Raw genomic sequence first — 18,266 nt, forward strand, 5'->3', positions numbered from 1 at the left:
CTGTAGTGAAAGTAGGGAGTCTCAACTACCAGACCACCGGGGAAGTTGCAAGTTGGACTTCTTTAAAAACTTTTGTGAGTCAAAGAACGTTATCGAGAAAGTGAAAAGCCAGCCTATAGAATGTGAGAAAATATTTGCAAATCATATATATGATAAGGGTCTAGTATCCTGAATATATAAAGAACTCTTATAAGTCAACAGCAAAAAGGAACAGTCTAATTCTAAGATGAACCAAGGGCTTAAATAGAGATTTCTCAAAAGAAGATGTACAAATGGATTAACGAGCACCGGAAAAGAAGCTCAACAGCATTAGGTAAACTAAAACCACAATGAGATACTGCTTCAAACCCACTGGGATGGCTAAATCAGAAAATAAGAGAGAGAAAAAAAATAGTAAATGTTGGTGAGGATGTGGAGAAATTAGAAACTCATACATTACTGATTGGAACATAATATGGTCAGCTGCTGTGGAAACAGTTTGGCAGTTCCTCAAAAAGCTAAACATAGAATTACCATATGACCCAGCATGATGATTAATTTTGTGTGTCAAGTCATGGTGCCCAGATATTTGGTTAAACACTAGTGTAGATGTCACTATGAAGGTATTTTTTAGATGAGATTAATAATTAAATCAGTAGACTATGAGTAAAGCAGACTAACACTCTGTAATGTGACTGGGTTTCATCCAATCATTTGAAAACCTTGAGAAAAAAGGACTGAGGTGTCCCCCTAAAGAGGGGCTTCTCCGGTGACTCAGAAGTAAAAGAATTTGTCTGCAGTGCAAGAAACACAGGAGACACAGGTTCGATCCCTGGGTTGGGAAGATACCCTGTAGGAGAAAATAGCAACGCACCCCAATATTCTTGCCTGGAGAATCTCATGGATAGAAGAGCCTTGCAGGCTATAGTCCATAGGGTCACAAAGACGTGGATGCAACCGAGTGACTGAGCACACACATCCCCTAAAGTAAAAGGAATCTGTCTTGAGACTGTCTTTGTATTCAAGCCGCAACTTCAACCCTTCCCTGGTTCTCCAGGCTGGCCTACCTGGAGAATCCAAAGCTACGAGCCTCTACAATCTCATGATCATGATCTTAAGATCAGTCGATCATTTTCTTTCTCTGTATATGTATAAATACATATATACATATATACATATCCTTTTGATTCTGTTTCTCTACAGAACCCTAACTAATTCATCCAGCAGTTCCACTCCTAGATATATACTTGAACTGAATGGAGGCTGAACAGGTACTTGTATGCCAAAGATCACTACAGCATTATTTACCAGAGCCCAAAAGTGCAAACATGCTAAGTGCTCATCAGAAGTGCATGGATAAACATGGTCTTCCCTGGTAGTACAGTGGATAAGAATTCACCTCCCAATGCAACAGACATGGATTCGATCTCTGGTCCAGGAAGACTCCACATGCTGCAGAGCAACTAAAGCCTGCGTGCCACAACTACTGAAACCTATGCATCTAGAGTCTGTGCTCTGCAACAAGAGAAGCCACTGCCATGAGAAGCCCGTGCAGTGCAACGAAGAGTGTCCTCCACTCACCACTAGAGAAAGTCCTTGTGCAGCAACAAAGAGGCAGCACAACCAAAAATAAGCTAATTCTTTTTAAAAAAGATGAATGGATCAACAAAATGCTTTCTTCTTGATGCCCTAAGTGTGAGACTCAGTGCTTAGACCTTGTAGATATTCAGGAATGTACAGTTATCATTGTGGTGGTTCCTGGCTCAGTTGTCATCTCCCCCTTTTAGGCACACAAGCCATGCCCCCTCTCTTTTCTCTGGGGTACCATCAGTGCCGCTGGAACTATGAAGATGAGCAGGATGTAAAGGCAGTGGATGCCGGATTTGATGAACATGACATTCCTTATGATGTCATGTGGCTGGACATAGAGCACACAGAGGGCAAGAGGTACTTCACCTGGGACAAGAAAAGATTCCCAAACCCCAAAAGGATGCAAGATCTGCTCAGGAGCAAAAAACGTAAGGTAAAATAAGCCAGTGGGCTTACAGGTGGCACAAGTGGTAAAGAACCTGCCTGCCAGTGTAGGAGATGTAAGAGACACAGGTTTGATCCCTGGGTTAGGAAGATTCCCTGGAGGAAGGCATGGCAATCCACTCCAGTATTCTTGCCTGGTGAATCCCATGGACAGAGGAGCCTAGCAGGTGACAGTCCATGGGGTCGCAAAAAACTGCACACAACTGATGTGACTTAGCATGCATGTACGCACAGGACAGCATTCTGAATCTTTTCATTGCAGAGCATTTAAAAATGTTCAAGTTGCCTTGGCACATTAGTGAATGAGAACCATCTTGTAAAAAAAATGGCCGTAAAATAGTACTTTCAAGTGTAACTGTAATTGTGATCATAGAAAAGCTTTCGTGAAAAGGTGATAACGCTATCCACCCCTCCCTTAGTGGGTCTAGGTCCCCACAAGGATGAAGGGGCCTACCATTCGGTTCCATTCATTGTGACCAGCGTGTACTAATGTGATGGGTGCACCTCACACAAAATTTGATTTGATGTCAAGATTGATGATATCATACTGGCACCAAAAGGGTATGAACAGGTTAATTAGTCCCATGGTGAGGCATTTTAGGGGTTCAGAGCTGCTCCCAAGCTCCTCTGAAAATGGCCTAAGAGAGCTGGGAAAGGAGACAAGCTCAGGTTTTAAGTGGTTACAGTGTTGAACTGGGGTGAGGGTTCCTGTGCGTGCACTAGGGCTTGTGTGGTTTGAACTTCTTGTTGGCCCCAAAGAAGGAAGCATCAGGGCTTTGTCAGCATGCACAGATCTGGGCAGAAGGGTAAAGGGCCTGAAGATGTGGTGGGGCTTGAAGCTCTTAACAGTTGGTCAGAAATGAAGTCAGATTCTTTAGTACACTGTTTTTCCTGCATGCTTCCCTGATGGACTCAACCTGTCCATATGGCCAAGGAAAGAACTAAAATAGAAAACGAGGACAGGGAGATGGCACTGGGAAGTATATAATGCAGGTGTGATGGTGGTGGTGGTCATGGCAATAATGAAAAGAGTGAAGGAGGAAAAAAAAAACAGAGGAAAAAGGGAAGAATCCCGTATATATATCTCGTGAACAGATCCCTCAGTCCCTATCTGTGAGATTCAAGTTGCCTTTTCAACCCATTCTGTTGATCCCCAGGCCTTTTACAAATGTTCAGAGCCAACGCTGTTAACTCTTAATCTTCCAATTAATAAACATTTATTGGTGTTTATTATTGAAGCAGCCCAAAAGCTTGGAGAAGGCAATAGCACCTCACTCCAGTACTCTTGCCTGGAAAATCCCATGGACAGAGGAGCCTGGTAGGCTGCAGTCCATGGGGTCACGAAGAGTCGGACACAGCTGAGTGACTTCACTTTCACTTTTCACTTTCATGCATTGGAGAAGAAAATGGCAACCTACTCCAGTGTTCTTGCCTGGAGAATCCCAGGGACAGCGGAGCCGGGTGGGCTGCCATCTATGGGGTCGAATAGAGTCGGACACGACTGAAGTGACTTAGCAGCAGCAGCAGCAGCAGCCCAAAAGCTAACTGACAGATGAATGGATAAAGGAAATGTGGTATATACAAATGATACAAAATTACTCAGTCATTAAAAGGGAGGCTATTTGTATACATGCTACTACAACATGAATGAACCTTGAGGACATTATGCTGAATGAAATAAGCCCATCACAAAAAGACAAATACTATATGATTTCACTAATCTGTAATATCTAAAGCAGTCAAAATCATAGAGACAGAAAGGAGAAGGGTGGTTGCCAAGGGCTAGAGAGGAGGAGGCAATGGGAAGTTGTTTTTAATGGGTATAGAGTCTCAGTTTTACAAGATGAAAAGAGTTGTACACATTGACTGTACAACATTGTGAATGCACTGTTGAACTGCAAGGTCTCCTATGTCTTCTGCATTGCAGGCAGATTCTTTATCTGCACACTTAAAACTGGTCAAGATAGTGAATTTTATGTTATGTATATCTTACCACATTTTAATATTTTAAAAGTTTTTTAGCAATGGAGAATTAAACTTCAGTGTGTAGAGTAGATTTTAACAGACATGAAGGATGATTTTTAGAAGATTATTTTAGCCAAATAGATGGTTTTGATGCCCTCAAGTAGGTGAAAGTGATGGTATTAGAAGGGCAAGGAGAGATGATAAAGATGCTAAAGACATGGGGCTCTGATCATAGCTCTTTTCAAACCTCCTTCCTAAATGCTTCCCTGGTGGCTCAGATGGTAAAGAATCTGCCTGCAATGCAGGAAACCTGGGTTTGATCCCTGGGTCAGGAAGATGCCCTGGAGAAGGGAATGACAACCATTCTGGTATTCTTGTCTGAAAAATCCTGTGGACAGAGGAGCCTGGTAGGCTACAGTCCATGGGGCTGCAAAGAGTTGAACGTGACTGAGCAATTAACACTTCACTCCTTCCTAAATATGGCTGTACCATTGGGTTTGGGTTTTTTTTTGTTTGTTTGTTTTTAATAATTCTGTTTTCTCTAATGTTTGCTTTTGTGTTATCTTAGCCTCTTAGGTATCCAGGGAGCAGAGACCTTGCCTACTTAATCCTTATGTAAAGCACTCAGCACCACAGAGAGAGAGAATCTTAATAAATGTGATCTTTAGAACATGTATTGGAGGGACAGCAATCACTGTGAAAAAGAATAGACCTGGTTTTGATATCAATTTATATTCCCATGAGCACATGAAAGGTGACAGGATTTTACTGGTGTCTGAAATATCTCAGTAATAGTAGTTGTTATGGGCTTCCCCGATGGCTCAGCAGATAAAGAATCCGCCTGAATGCAGGAGACACAGGTTCAATCCCCAGGTCGGGATGATTCCCTGGAGAAGGGAATAGCAACCACTCCAGTATTCTTGCCTGAAAAATCGCGTGGACAGAGGAGCATGATGGGCTACAGTCTAATGGGTTGCAAAGAGTCAGACATGACTGAGTGACTAAGCACAACACAATTGTTTTGAGTAAAATGTGAACTCCAAAACTATGATGAAAACATATAAATGAATATATGACTTATGTGAAACTGATGAGATCTTTAAACTTTTATGTCCTGACAGCTTGTGGTCATTAGTGACCCCCACATCAAGGTTGATCCCAACTACTCAGTGTATGCTAAGGCCAAAGAACAGGGCTTCTTTGTGAGGAATCATGAAGGAGGAGACTTTGAAGGTGTATGCTGGCCTGGTAAGATGTCATTTTTTCACCTGATACCCACTGTTTAGCCCCAATTAATGAAGGCTGCATTAATTTCTTATAGATGTCACATGCTATATTTTAGGTGCCTTTCCTTAAAGGTATTATCATCTTTTATATCTTTCATCTAACACCTGGTCTGATGTTCTTTGTATACATTTATAAGTCAGTGAATGATTGAAAAATAAGCAAACCTCAGTGACATGCTGTTTCCCTTAGCAAATAAAAATTAAAAGCCAGAGAATTGGAACAGAAGAAGAGGAAGAAAGAAGAGTCCTGCATGTCTCTCTCTGTGCTTCTTTTTTGCCTCAACAGCCCATAGGTTTGACTTTACAGCCTTTCATGAGTGATCTCAGCTGCCCCTGACAACTCTGAAGCCTTCATTTTAGAAATCATTAATTTAAAGCCTTGGTACAAACTCCTCACAGACAAAAGGGAATTACCAGTCTATCATCTGATAGCACTCTATCACAAATTCACACACAATGGAGAAACCCCATGCATTCCTCTTTTCCCTGTACCACTTATAAACATGTCTCTGCCCTCATTCAGAACAAAGGGTTCACTCCAGGATATCTGCCATAATCCTTACGGGGCTGTCTGAGGCCATCAGTGAACGATAGGCTCCATCCTGATGCTTGTTCATTGGCATTCCCCTGCCCTCTGGGTCTGAGAGGACTAGTGATTGTCACTGGAGTTCAGCATTGACTTCTTCATTAGCTTCTCACCAGACTATGCTTCTGTATTGGCTATCTTTTACGTTTGCTGTAAGGCACTCATTCATTACCCAGCTTTCTCATCTTTCATATTACCATGAGGATCACTGTTCCTAACAGGCTGTCTACTCTTCTGCCTCTGCAGGTCTCTCCTCTTACCTGGATTTCACCAACCCCAAAGTCAGAAAGTGGTATTCTAGTCTTTTCGCTTTCTCTGTTTATCAGGTTTGTTTTTATTCCTTTGCCCTTTCCTACTTACCTGGAAGGATGAAGGAAAGAAGTGACTAAATAGAATTACTCTGCTTCACTGAGTAGCTCTTGATAAGTAATACTTATATGAAGAGGCAGGGATGCCAACCACATATCAGATTTTGGTGGTGCCATATGAATGGCATATCAGAAGAGGCACCATATGAACTACCAAATGCACAAAAGCTGTGATTTTGACTTTCATTATGATAGACTGTATGATATACCAAATTACTTAATAATAGAGATTTATTATATTTTCAAATTGGAGAAATTTTTACTTCGTATGGTATTATTAAAAATGATAATGATATATGTGAAAGTATCTTTCAGAGTATAACATGACATTAAAAGTAAGGTATAATAATAATTCTTAAAATCTTATAAAAATCACAGAGAAAACTGGAGAGGCCACATCTAGACAACTGTTTTCAACCAATGGTGGTAGTGACAAGAATGATGATTAATATAAATTGAGTACGGCTATGTGCCAAGCACTGTGCTAATCACTTTGCGTGCATTATACCATTTCATCTTCACAATAACTCCTTGAAGTTGGAATTGTAATTAACTCTAATCCCACAGACAAGAAAATCAAGGCATGGACAAGTATAAAAATCTGCTAAATTCACCTATCTAATAAGTGATAAATCCAAGATTTTTAACTTAGGTCAACTGTCTCCCAAGCCTGGCTCTTAACCACTAGACTGTAGTTTCTGAGCATCCTGTATTAGGATATAGAAATAGGAGCTTCCCTGAGGTTAAGAATCTGCCTTGCAATGCAGGAGATGTGGGTTCCATCCCTGGTTGGGAAGCTAAGACCCACATGTTGTAAACCGTCACGCCACAGCAAAAGATCTCACGTGAGGCAGTGCAGATCCGTGTGCCACGACTAAGACCTGATGCAGCCAACTAAATAAATAAATGTTTGTTTTTTTAAAAAAAGAAGAGAACTTAGAGCAGGGTTAAATAATAATTGGGCCAATCCAGTCATACACACTTGTTCCCCTATTGTCTATGGCTGCTGGCACATAACTATACCTGGACTGGGTTACTGAAAAAAGAGCCCTTATGGCCTGCACAGTTGAAAATATTTACTATCTGGCCCTTCCAGAAAAAGTTTGCCAGCCGCTGCATTAGAGGGTGTTAAAGAACAGTCAAAGCAGCTAAATACTTGGAACCTATACAGCCTTGTTCATTGAAGTATACATGATTAGAAAGAATTTGAAGTAAAGAGTCAGAAAAAAACATGTAAGCCTCCTCCAGGCATTTGAAAGACTACCATGTGGGGAAGGCAGCAGATGTATTTTCTGGTATCCCAGAAGACAGCCTGGTCCCTGTGAGAGAATATTACAAGGAGCAAGACTTTCAGAAAACTTGGAATGAGCTGCCTGAGAGACTCCTGGTCATTGTAACTATTCAATCAAATGCTGAGAGACCAGGGATTTTTATAAAGGGACTCCAGCACCGTGTTAACTGGATGACTCAACAGCCCCTTCACTCTAAGTCAAACAATTCTCTGTAGGATACAAACTCTAGATCCTGCTGACAAATGGTATCTTAGCTGTCAAACCCTTCACAGTACTAGAGGGAAGGCAGAATCTCTTCATGGACAGCTCTAACTGCCCCTAGTAACAGTCGGAGCAGATGAGGGAGAACCTGATTGTGAACGTTCACAACCTGTCCTATAGGGGTTCTCCAGGAGGTCTCAGAATGGACTTGTGGGTGATATAGGAATACAGCACAGTGCTCTTTCATTCATCAGCAAGTACTTACTGAGAACCCTCTGCTATTCAGGTTGTTCTGGGTATTTGGGATTTATCAGTGAATAAAACAGACGAAATTCCTTGCCCTGTGGAACTTTTATTCTAGCAGATGACAGAGCATAGATAATAAACAGAATAAATAATAAGGTAAATGGAGTAGGAAAGAGGATTAGGTCCGGCTGTCATATTAATCTTATCACTGTAGGAGTTTTATCATGATCAAGATTGACTTCCTAGGGATCTACTGACATCCTCCACATATGGAACGACATGAATGAGCCCTCTGTCTTTAAAGGCCCAGAGCAAACCATGCAGAAGAATGCCATTCATCACGGCAACTGGGAGCACCGGGAACTTCACAACATCTATGGCTTTTATCAGGTAAGACATCTAAAAAGCAGCCGCCTGGATCCACAGGCCCTACCTTTGGGGCTGAAAGTCATTTGCTTTGTAACAACCATACTATACTGTTCATTTCTCTTTGTGTGTCTTTTCTGTCAACTGTCATAGGTCTTATCAGGTTGTAGCCAATATAAAACATTATTTCTCCCTTTGCGTCTTTTCCTTCTATAAGGAACCTGATCGATTGATTAACTCATAGATATTGTGAGATTAATGATAACATAGAAACATCTTCCTTGACAGGAACCATTAGTAAGGAGCGTTAGATAATCCCTCAAACCTTTTACTGAAGTAGGCTGTGCATAAATACATCAACGACAAAACAAATTTTTAAAAATTTCACAGGTTTTAAATTGTGAAAATTTTTAAATTTAAACAATTTAAATTTTTAAATTTGCTGTTTAAATACAGCAAGTCTTATGTTCATACCAGGGAAGTAAGATTTAGAACACAGAGACACAATTTCAGCATGTATACTTTCTAAATGTAGAAGGCCTTCCTTAAGTACTTAGCCTTCTCAATGGAAGGTGGTAGAATTGTCTTCCATTTGCCAGTCACATTCAAAAATCTTTGCAGTCACTTGCCCTTATATATTTGTGGTTCTTTGTTATCTTCAGGATTTAACAGTGTTCTTGTGACCCTACCACCAATTGCTATTTTCCAGTGGGAGCTGCTGGCTACATATGGCATGGTTTCCAGATAGTATCAGTTTACTTCTCTATGCAGCCTCTTGCTATAACTGTCAACTACTTTATAGTTGAAGAATTTTCTTATGTAGGCCAGAGCCAGTCACTTAACCTCTCTGAAGCTCAGTTTTTTCCATTAATGAAAACTATCTCAGAGGTTGTTGTGTAAGTTATAAGAAAAAAATCTTATAAAAATGCCTACAATAATAAGCACCAAATTAATTCTCTTTTATTATTTACCATTATTTCATTGCTATTTTTCAATTTTTATTGATTTACTTTTTTGACTGTGCTGAGTCTTAATTGCTGCTCAGGCTTTTCTCTAGTTGCGGCAAGCAGGAGCTACTCTCTAGTGTGCAGGCTTCTCGCTGAAGTTGCTTCTCTTGTTGTGGAACATGGGCTCTAGGACACGTAAGCTCAGTAGCTGTGGCTCCCAGGCTCTAGAGTATCGGCTCAGTAGTTGTGGTGCACAGGCTTAGTTGCTCCGCAGCATGTGGGATCTTCCCAGACCAGAGATCAAACCTGTGTCTCCTGCATCGGCAGGCAGAGTCTTTACCTCTGAGCCACCAGGGAAGCCCCTGTTTCATTGCTATTTTAATCAAAGAAATTGTTTCACTCTTTTAATAGGGAAATTTAGAGCAGTTTCATTATATCATGAAAATTATTTGGAAGATTTTTTAAATATTTTCCATTTCATGTTCCCACCTATTATTTACTCTTTGCACATGAAATAGCTTATTGGGGATGTCTGCACAATGCCATAATTCAGTCGTCTACTTGAAATTTTTCTTCTTTGACATCACAGCAAATGGCCACTACAGAAGGACTGATCCAGCGATCTAAAGGAAAGGAGAGACCCTTTGTTCTTACACGTTCATTCTTTGCTGGATCACAAAAATATGGTAAGGACTGGCTCATATGATCATACTTAAAAACACAAGCCAGCAGCCTGTCCCTTTGACCATATACGGTATATGGTGCAACTCTGTTGATACTTTCCTTTTCAGTAGATCAGCCCTTAGATTGTAGAGAGTGATGCACCCCGAAATATTTATTTTGTCCTGAGACAGAGTAAACCAATTTTAATAAAGTTTAGTTACTTGTTTCCCATGGAAGAACTTCCCTTGTGGCTCAGCTGGTAAAGAATCCGCCTGCAATCAGGGAGACCTGGGTTTGATCCCTGGGTTGGGAAGATCCTCTGGAGAAGGGAAAGACTACCCACTCCAGTATTCTGGCCTGGAGAATTCCATGGACTGTATAGTCCATGGGGTCGCAAAGAGTCAAACACGACTGAGCAACTTTCACTTTCACTTTCCATGGAAGAATTGGCCACTTAGTTGGGAGAATGTCTTTAGAGAATCTATTTTCTGGGATGGCCATTTCTGACCCTGTCTCTTTGATTTATCAAGACCAGAGAAAATATACTTCTAACATTCCTTCAACCACCTGTTCCGCTAAGCAATGTGGTTTAAAATAGACCTAGCTTTTTTGCTTGTGGTCAGTGTCATCTATAGCTGGATCCAGTTTACTAGCTAATGCAGATCTAGTTCAACCTAACCACCCCATGGCAGGAAGGCTATTTTAAGTCCCCTGGCCTTGCATAAATAACCTGAAGCTTAGGTCCTAGTTTGAGGGATCCAGCCTTTATTTTACCAGAGACATTATTAGGCCTCCTACTCCACCCCTGAAAACCAGCCCCAATGGTACTCTGTAAAAGGCCAAAATATTATCACCAGGCAAAGATATACAGAGATGCTCAACACAGCATTATTCCTGAAAATAAAAAGAAATAAAGAAAATCCAGATATCTAACAGTAAGGGAATAGTTATTAGGTTATGGTGTATTCATATGATAGACTATCATAAGGATATTTAATATATGCCTAATTGCAGGGTAGATGAGGGGGGGAAAAGCAGGATACCTAAATGTTTATATATTATCCTGATTTTGTTTAAAATATATATATATATATATATATATATATATAGAGAGAGAGAGAGAGAGAGAGAGGGGGGTATATGTAGGTAGTAATCTAAATGGGGCTTCCTAGATGGCACTAGTGGTAAAGAACCCACCTCTTAGTTCAGGAGACCTAGGAGACTTGGGTTCGATCCCTGAGTTGGGAAGATGGCCTGGAGGAGGGCATGGCAACACACTCCAGTATTCTTGCCTGTAGAATCCCATGGACAGAAAAGCCGGGCCAGCTCAAGTCCATGGGGTCTCAAAGAGTCAGACACGAAAGAGGCGGTTTAGCAAGCACACATGCAGTAATCTAAATGAATATAGTACCATGGTGATTATGAGTTATTTTAATTTTCTTCTTTTTTATCTGTTTTCCAAATTCTCTATAAGTATCCTTTTAAATCACTAAAACAAGTAAGGTCTTTGAATGAAAACATTTATAAGGAGAAGTTTAAAAAAGATATAACCGGAGGTAGTAGAGGGGTAGGCTGGGGGTTTTGGGTTAGCAGATGCAAACTATTACATATAGAATGGATAAACAACATGATCCTGCTGTGTAGCACAGGGAACTATATTCAATATCCTGAGATAAACCATAATGGAAAAGAATATGAAAAATGTATATATGTATAACTGGATCACTGCTGTGTAGCAGAAATTAGCACAAAATTGTAAATCAGCTATATTTTAAAAAATAACAGAAGATATGCATATAAGTAATTTTTTATCTCTTAAATATATTGGCCCATTGGCTAGTCTTCAATACTCTGTGTGAAGCTATTGACTTACGCCCAAAGTGTATTAAGTGAGGTATTACAAAGAATACTGTCGTATCAAGTCCTGTGCTGAGACCAACAGCCAGAGAGAATTTCCCAACTAAACAGCCATTTGAGACCTGAAAACATCTGCATATTTACATGAACTTTGTTACTTTATAAGAATGTTGTGAGTTTCAAAGTCGTTATGTAGATATATGCATACCTCATTTGAAGTCCAGGAGGAATTATGAAGGTACTGTTTTAAAAGAAAAATCCCTTGAAAATATTTTCCTTTGAGGGCCATAGGACAGCCTAAAATTTCTACAAAATATTAAAACAAAAATAGCCACCAAAAGTATTTTAGTAAAAGAGAGGCAAAATGTTTCAGGAGTAATATAGACTTAATAAAATAAGGTTATTTTCTTTTATGACTCTCTTTAGTGTTATATATCTTTACAAGTTCTTACCAACTATTCAGTGCTCAAGAGCACTGGCTTTAGAGTCAGACTGTCTGAGCTCAAATCCTACCATATCCACTTTTGCCATATTTCCATCTGCTGTAAAATAAAGTTAGTGTTTACCTGATAGAGTTGTTGTGATGATTAAATGGAACAATACAAGCAAAGTAGCATACCTCCTGGCTCAGTGAGGGCTCTATAAATGTTAACTATTGTTATTGCTACTTTATTTTGTCTCCCTCATGTGGTCTTAAAACCTCTTACGGAGGATTTTGCAGAAAGCAGGCTAGCACATAGGCATATAGATCAATGAAACAGAATAGAGAATCCAGAAAAAGTCCGACAGATATATGATCAAATATTTAGCAGCAAAGTTGCCAAGGCAATTCAGTGGAGAAAGGAGTTTTTTCAATAAATAGTATTGAAACATGGGGTATCCTTATGGGGCAGGGTGGGGCAGGGAAAAATCTTAACCCTTACCTCACACCATACACACAAAATAACTCAGAATGGAATATACTTACATTATAAAAGTTAAAACAAACAAAAGGCTTCTAGACAAAAAATGTAGAAAACCTTCGTGACTTTGAGATGGCAAAATTTCTTATAACACAAAAAGCACAAAACATAAAAAATGATAAATTGGACTTCATCAAAAATTTTAAAAGATATTGTTAAGAAAATGAAAGTCTCTCAGTCATATCCAATTCTTTGTGACCCCATGGTCTATACAGTCCATGGAATTCTCCAGGCCAGAATACTGGAGTGGGTAGCCTTTCTCTTCTCCAGGGGAACTTTCTAATCCAGGAATTAAATCCAGGTCTCCTGCATTGCAGGCAGATTCTTTACCAGCTGAGCTACCAGGGAAGCCCATTGTTACGAAAATGAAAGTCAAGTCACAGACTGAGAAAAGACATTTACAATATACATATATATTTATCAAAGAACTTGTATCCAGACTATATAAAGAACTTTCACAATTAACTAATTAAAAGAAAGAAATGTTTTCCTTTATATTAGTTTGTCTATTACAAATATGGAATCTAAATATGAAATTGAGTACACATGGGCTGATTTCTTTTTTTTTTTCTTTTAATACCTTCTTACTGATGACCAAAGGTGCTGTGTGGACAGGTGATAACACGGCAGAGTGGAGTCACCTGAAAATTTCTATCCCTATGTTACTTACCCTCAGCGTGACTGGGATCTCTTTTTGTGGAGGTAAGATGATAGCCTCAGGTCTGAAGTGAGAGAAGAATCAGTCAGGGCAGGGGGATGTTTTCATTAAAGCTGGTCAGAAATCCCTTCTTGTGAGTTGTTTTCAACAGAATAAACGTGGGAAAGAGAAAATGAGGAGAATGGAGAACAGACTAGAGAGGAGAATGAAGGAGATGCTTCAGCACTGTGAGCGTCTCATCTGAACTGAGGACATGAAATAAAGTTATCGGAAAGCGAGCCACAGTGTTCTTTTCCTCATTCTCTTACTGCTCTGTTCCTTAGACACTCTTGATAACTGAGTTTCTCTTCTTGAAATACTCCTGTTCTATCTGAAAGTGAGAAAAATGGAGAGAATGACAAAGAATTTAACAAATCAGAAATCAGCTATACAGAAATCCTGTGGCATTTTATATATACACACACACACTTGGAAAAGATAAAATTTAGTTAAAATAAGATTCTCTGATGGGTTGCTTTCTCCTAATCCTAGTAATTCTCTGCAGATGAGAAATCTCAGTATAGAGATGCTCAACCTGGCTACAGGTCCAGCTGCTCCTTGTTTTCTGTGGGACTGGAAGCACTTAATATCACATTTTGATAGATGTGTTTTTTAATAGCACTAATTCACATTCGACACAAAGAATTTATATCCTGCTTAAGGGCTAAGCCTGAAATTTTCTCCCTAAATTTCTAATTCTGATTATGTCTCTCTCTTTAGTTCTTTCTATAGTTTTTATCTTGCTTTCAAACAAAATCAATTGCCAACCACCACCTCCTCCTGCCATCACTAAATACAGGCTTATTGAGTCAGGCAGATATTATGCAGTTTCTGAGTTACCAAGGTCCAGGACAAACAGAAATGTTGATCTTGCAATAAAGCCTTTTGACAGGAGAAGAACATATTCAAAGAGCATATTGTCAGATCCCCAAACAGCCTGAGGTTTGTAGTGTGTGCTTCCTAATCTGAGGCCATAGTTTGATGCTGTCGTTTTGAGTGCACACACTTACCTTTGCCCTTTTGGTCTGCAAGGCCTTATCTTACCTGTGGGCATCATCTGTGACGCCCGGGTATCTCACTCAGCCTTTCTTTACTGACTAATCAGCGGATGTAGGTGGCTTCATCGGGGATCCAGAGGCAGAGCTGCTAGTGCGGTGGTACCAGGCAGGAGCCTACCAGCCCTTCTTCCGTGGCCATGCCACCATGAACACCAAGCGACGGGAGCCCTGGCTCTTTGGGGAGGAGCACACCCGGCTCATCCGAGAAGCCATCAGAGAGCGCTACACCCTCCTGCCCTACTGGTATTCTCTGTTCTACTCTGCACACGTGGCTTCTCAACCTGTCATGAGGTAAACAGGCTTCACCACCACCCCAGTAACCAGTCTCTACCAGAAGACCCCCTCAGCCACTGGCAATGGAGTTATTACAGTGATTGCAAAAGAAAAGCCAGGTGTTTAACCAAGTGTCAGTCAGGTTATTGAGCACCAACTGTGAGCAGGGTCAGGCAGTAGAGGTCACAGAAGATAAAAACTAGATCTCCTGCTATTTGGTGATTGAAGCATTAATATTTGGTTAGTGTTAGTCGCTCAGTCGTGTCCAACTCTTTGTAACCTTTGAATAGTAGCTTCTGTCCATGAAATTTTCCAGGCAAGAATACTGGAGTGGGGTAGCCATTCCATTCGCCAGGGGATCTTCCCAACCCAGGGATTGAACCTGGGTCTCCTGCACTCCAGGCAGATTCTTTACCATCCAAGCCACCAGGGAAACCCATAATATTTAGTAGGAGATAGAAATAGAAGGGGAGAAGGCAATGGCACCCCACTCCAGTGCTCTTGCCTGGAAAATCCCAAGGATGGAGGAGCCTGGTGGGCTGCAGTTCATGGGGTCGCTAGGAGTCGGACACGACTGGGCGACTTCACTTTCACTTTTCACTTTCACGCACTGGAGAAGGAAATGGCAACCCACTCCAGTGTTCTTGCCTGGAGAATCCCAGGGACGTGGGAGCCTGGTGGGCTGCAGTCTATGGGGTTGCACAGAGTCAAACACGACTGAAGCGACTTAGCAGCAGCAGCAGCAGAAATAGAAGGAAGAAAGAAAGAAGGAAGGAAGAGAAAGAAAAGATAAAGTGACTTTGTACTTCAGTTCATCTAGTTTTTAACCTCTGTAGGGAAACAAAACATGCCACCCCAAACTGTGTCTTTTCGGCTTGAGGATTCTTAGGAGCTGATTGTTTTTAAACATACAGAAGGCTCAGGAAGTCTTTCTTTTTAACCTCCTCCTTAAATGCCTATAAGAATTTAGATAAAGAGCTTGGTCCAGGAAGTACATTATCACCAGAGATACCTATAAGGAATATGAGCTAAGCATAGTAAGAGGACGCTGGGAACTAAAGTCTTCTCTGTGTCCCATTGTCTTTGCATGGCCCCACAAATGTTTATCAAACATTTCTTTTTCCATCTCCAAGTGAATATCTTGCCTCACTTTTGGTTTTTTATCTTTTTTTTTTTTTTGGCTGCACCATGAGGCATATGGGATCTTAGTTCCCAGACCAGGGACAGAACCCGTGCCCCCTGCAGGGGAAGCACAGAGTCTTAACCACTGGACTGCCAGGTGAAGTTTCCTTCCTCCCCTTTGAAGTCCCAAACTTCACTCACTTCTCCTTCTCTCAGGTGTTATATCAGCCCCAATTGCCTATCTTGTCTTTAGGCAGTATATTTTTATGGAGCTCCTGTTTATACATCATTAAATTTGATTTTCTCTTGTTAAACTCTGTCTTGTCAACTTAATTCTTAGACCAGTCAGAAAAACCTAGAAGGATAGAGGAAAGTAGCTTTTTCATCCCCCACACCCACAAGCCTTCTCTCATGAAGAACAACTTATTCTGCCAGTCTTAGCTCTCTCTTACCCTTAGGGCTTTTCCTGGTGTATAAATTATATTCTGATTCTATTTTGAAGGCAAGATGTGAATGCCATCTTTCCGGGTTAGAGACCAGTACACACAGAGACACATGTAGTACATCAAGACCTATAGATCAGCAGTTCCTCAGCCTGACTCAGATCAGAATCACCTGGGGAGCTTTTTTAAAAATAGATTCCCAGGCTAGACCTCCAAACCTATTATGAGTCCCTTGGTTAAGTTCCAGAGATCTATGTTTGTTGGAAGTTTTCCTGGTGATTTTAGACACCAGCCAAGTTTAGATGCTTCATTACTATTTAATAACAAAGAAGTAGATTATTACAAAGGCTAGTGAATAAAATGAAAATGTTTCTCTTATTAAAAAGTATCTTTCCCTCATGAAATTGAAAGCAACGTTAGAACCATGAAGTTAATATCCAGAGATATTGAAAGTTTTGTGATTTTAATAAGCCCAAATGCCTCCTACTTAGCTGTGTACAACAGTAACAATAAAACAAAACCCAAACACCACACAAGTTTCTGAAACCTCCAAAAATGTTGCCAACTTGAAAATAAGAAAAACCAATTCTTTTCACTTACATAATGATTAAGGATGCATGAAAAGCAGTAACAATTAAAAAATGGCACAGATTCTACATTATAAAATTCAGTTTTACCAACATTTAAGTTTGGTAGAGACCAACACAATACAGAAAGTGAAGAAGAACTAAAGAGCCTCTTGATGAAAGTGAAAGAGGAGAGTGAAAAAGTTGGCTTAAAGCTCAACATTCAGAAAACAAAGATCATGGTGTCTGGTCCCATCACTTCATGGCAAATAGATGGGGAAACAGTGGAAACAGTAGCTGACTTTATTTTTTGAGGCTCCAAAGTCACTGCAGATGGTGGCTGCAGCCATGAAATTAAAAGACACTTACTCCTTGGAAGGAAAGTTATGACCAACCTAGATAGCATATTCAAAAGCAGAGACATTACTTTGCCAACAAAGGTCCATCTAGTCAAGGCTATGGTTTTTCCAGTAGTCATGTATGGATGTGAGAATTGGACTGTAAAGAAAGCTGAGCACCGAAGAACTGATGCTTTTGAACTGTGGTGTTGGAGAAGACTCTTGAGAGTCCCTTGGACTGCAGGGACATCCACCCAGTCCATTCTAAAGGAGATCAGTCCTGGGTGTTCATTGGAAGGACTGATATTGATGTTGAAACTCCAATTCTTTGGCCACCTGATGCGAAGAGCTGACTCATTGGAAAAGACCCTGATGCTGGGAAGGATTGAAGGCAGGAGGAGAAGGGGACGATAGAGGATGTGATGATTGGATGGCATCGCCGACTCAATGGAGATGAGTTTGAGTAAACTCCAGGAGTTGGTGATGGACAGGGAGGCCTGGTGTGCTGTGGTCCATGGGGTCGTGAATACTCGGACACGACTGAGTGACTGAACTGAACTGAACACAATACAGTTAAGCAGTTATCCTTCAATTAAAAATAAATTAATTAAAAAAACATTTAGTTTGTTTTACACCAAACATATTAGGCATTTGGACTTGGGCAAAGTTCTGATTATGCCTGTCAGAGTAATTTAGTGCTCAACAATGAGAACAAGAAGTTTTGGGTACTAGAATTCTCAAGCTTTAATTGGACCATTTAAGCTAACAGACAGCTCTTTCATACAAGAAAAGTATATAGTAATCATAACAAGGGGATCCCAGTTGGTGCTAATGATAAAGAACCCACCTGCCAGTGCAGGGGATGTAAGAGACTGGGTTCGATCCCTGGGTCTAGAAGATCCGCTGAAGAAGGGAATGCAACCCATCCAGTATTCTTGCCTGAGAAATCCCATGGACAGAGGAGCCCGATGGGCTATAGCCCATGGAGCTGCAAAGAGTTGAACAAGACTTAGCAAC

At 40.6% G+C, this 18,266-nt stretch overlaps 1 protein-coding gene across 5 annotated transcripts in view; it reads left to right on the top strand.

Moving 5' to 3' along the window:
- The window catches only part of GANC (glucosidase alpha, neutral C), a 71,068-nt gene that overhangs the window by 31,305 nt on the left and 21,497 nt on the right, over positions 1 to 18,266 (top strand). For 4 of the 5 annotated variants that reach the window (XM_061430883.1, XM_061430884.1, XM_061430882.1 and 1 more), the window contains 7 exons: positions 1,767 to 2,002; positions 5,100 to 5,226; positions 6,097 to 6,176; positions 8,204 to 8,347; positions 9,860 to 9,956; positions 13,353 to 13,454; positions 14,555 to 14,798. In XM_061430883.1, the coding sequence (XP_061286867.1) occupies positions 1,767 to 2,002; positions 5,100 to 5,226; positions 6,097 to 6,176; positions 8,204 to 8,347; positions 9,860 to 9,956; positions 13,353 to 13,454; positions 14,555 to 14,798 (1,030 nt within the window). The remainder of the gene's footprint in view (positions 1 to 1,766; positions 2,003 to 5,099; positions 5,227 to 6,096; positions 6,177 to 8,203; positions 8,348 to 9,859; positions 9,957 to 13,352; positions 13,455 to 14,554; positions 14,799 to 18,266) is intronic. The other variant, XM_061430885.1, reaches the window with a different exon arrangement.

The sequence above is a fragment of the Bos javanicus genome, chromosome 10 (genome assembly GCF_032452875.1).
Source record: "Bos javanicus breed banteng chromosome 10, ARS-OSU_banteng_1.0, whole genome shotgun sequence".
Taxonomy (NCBI): domain Eukaryota; kingdom Metazoa; phylum Chordata; class Mammalia; order Artiodactyla; family Bovidae; genus Bos; species Bos javanicus.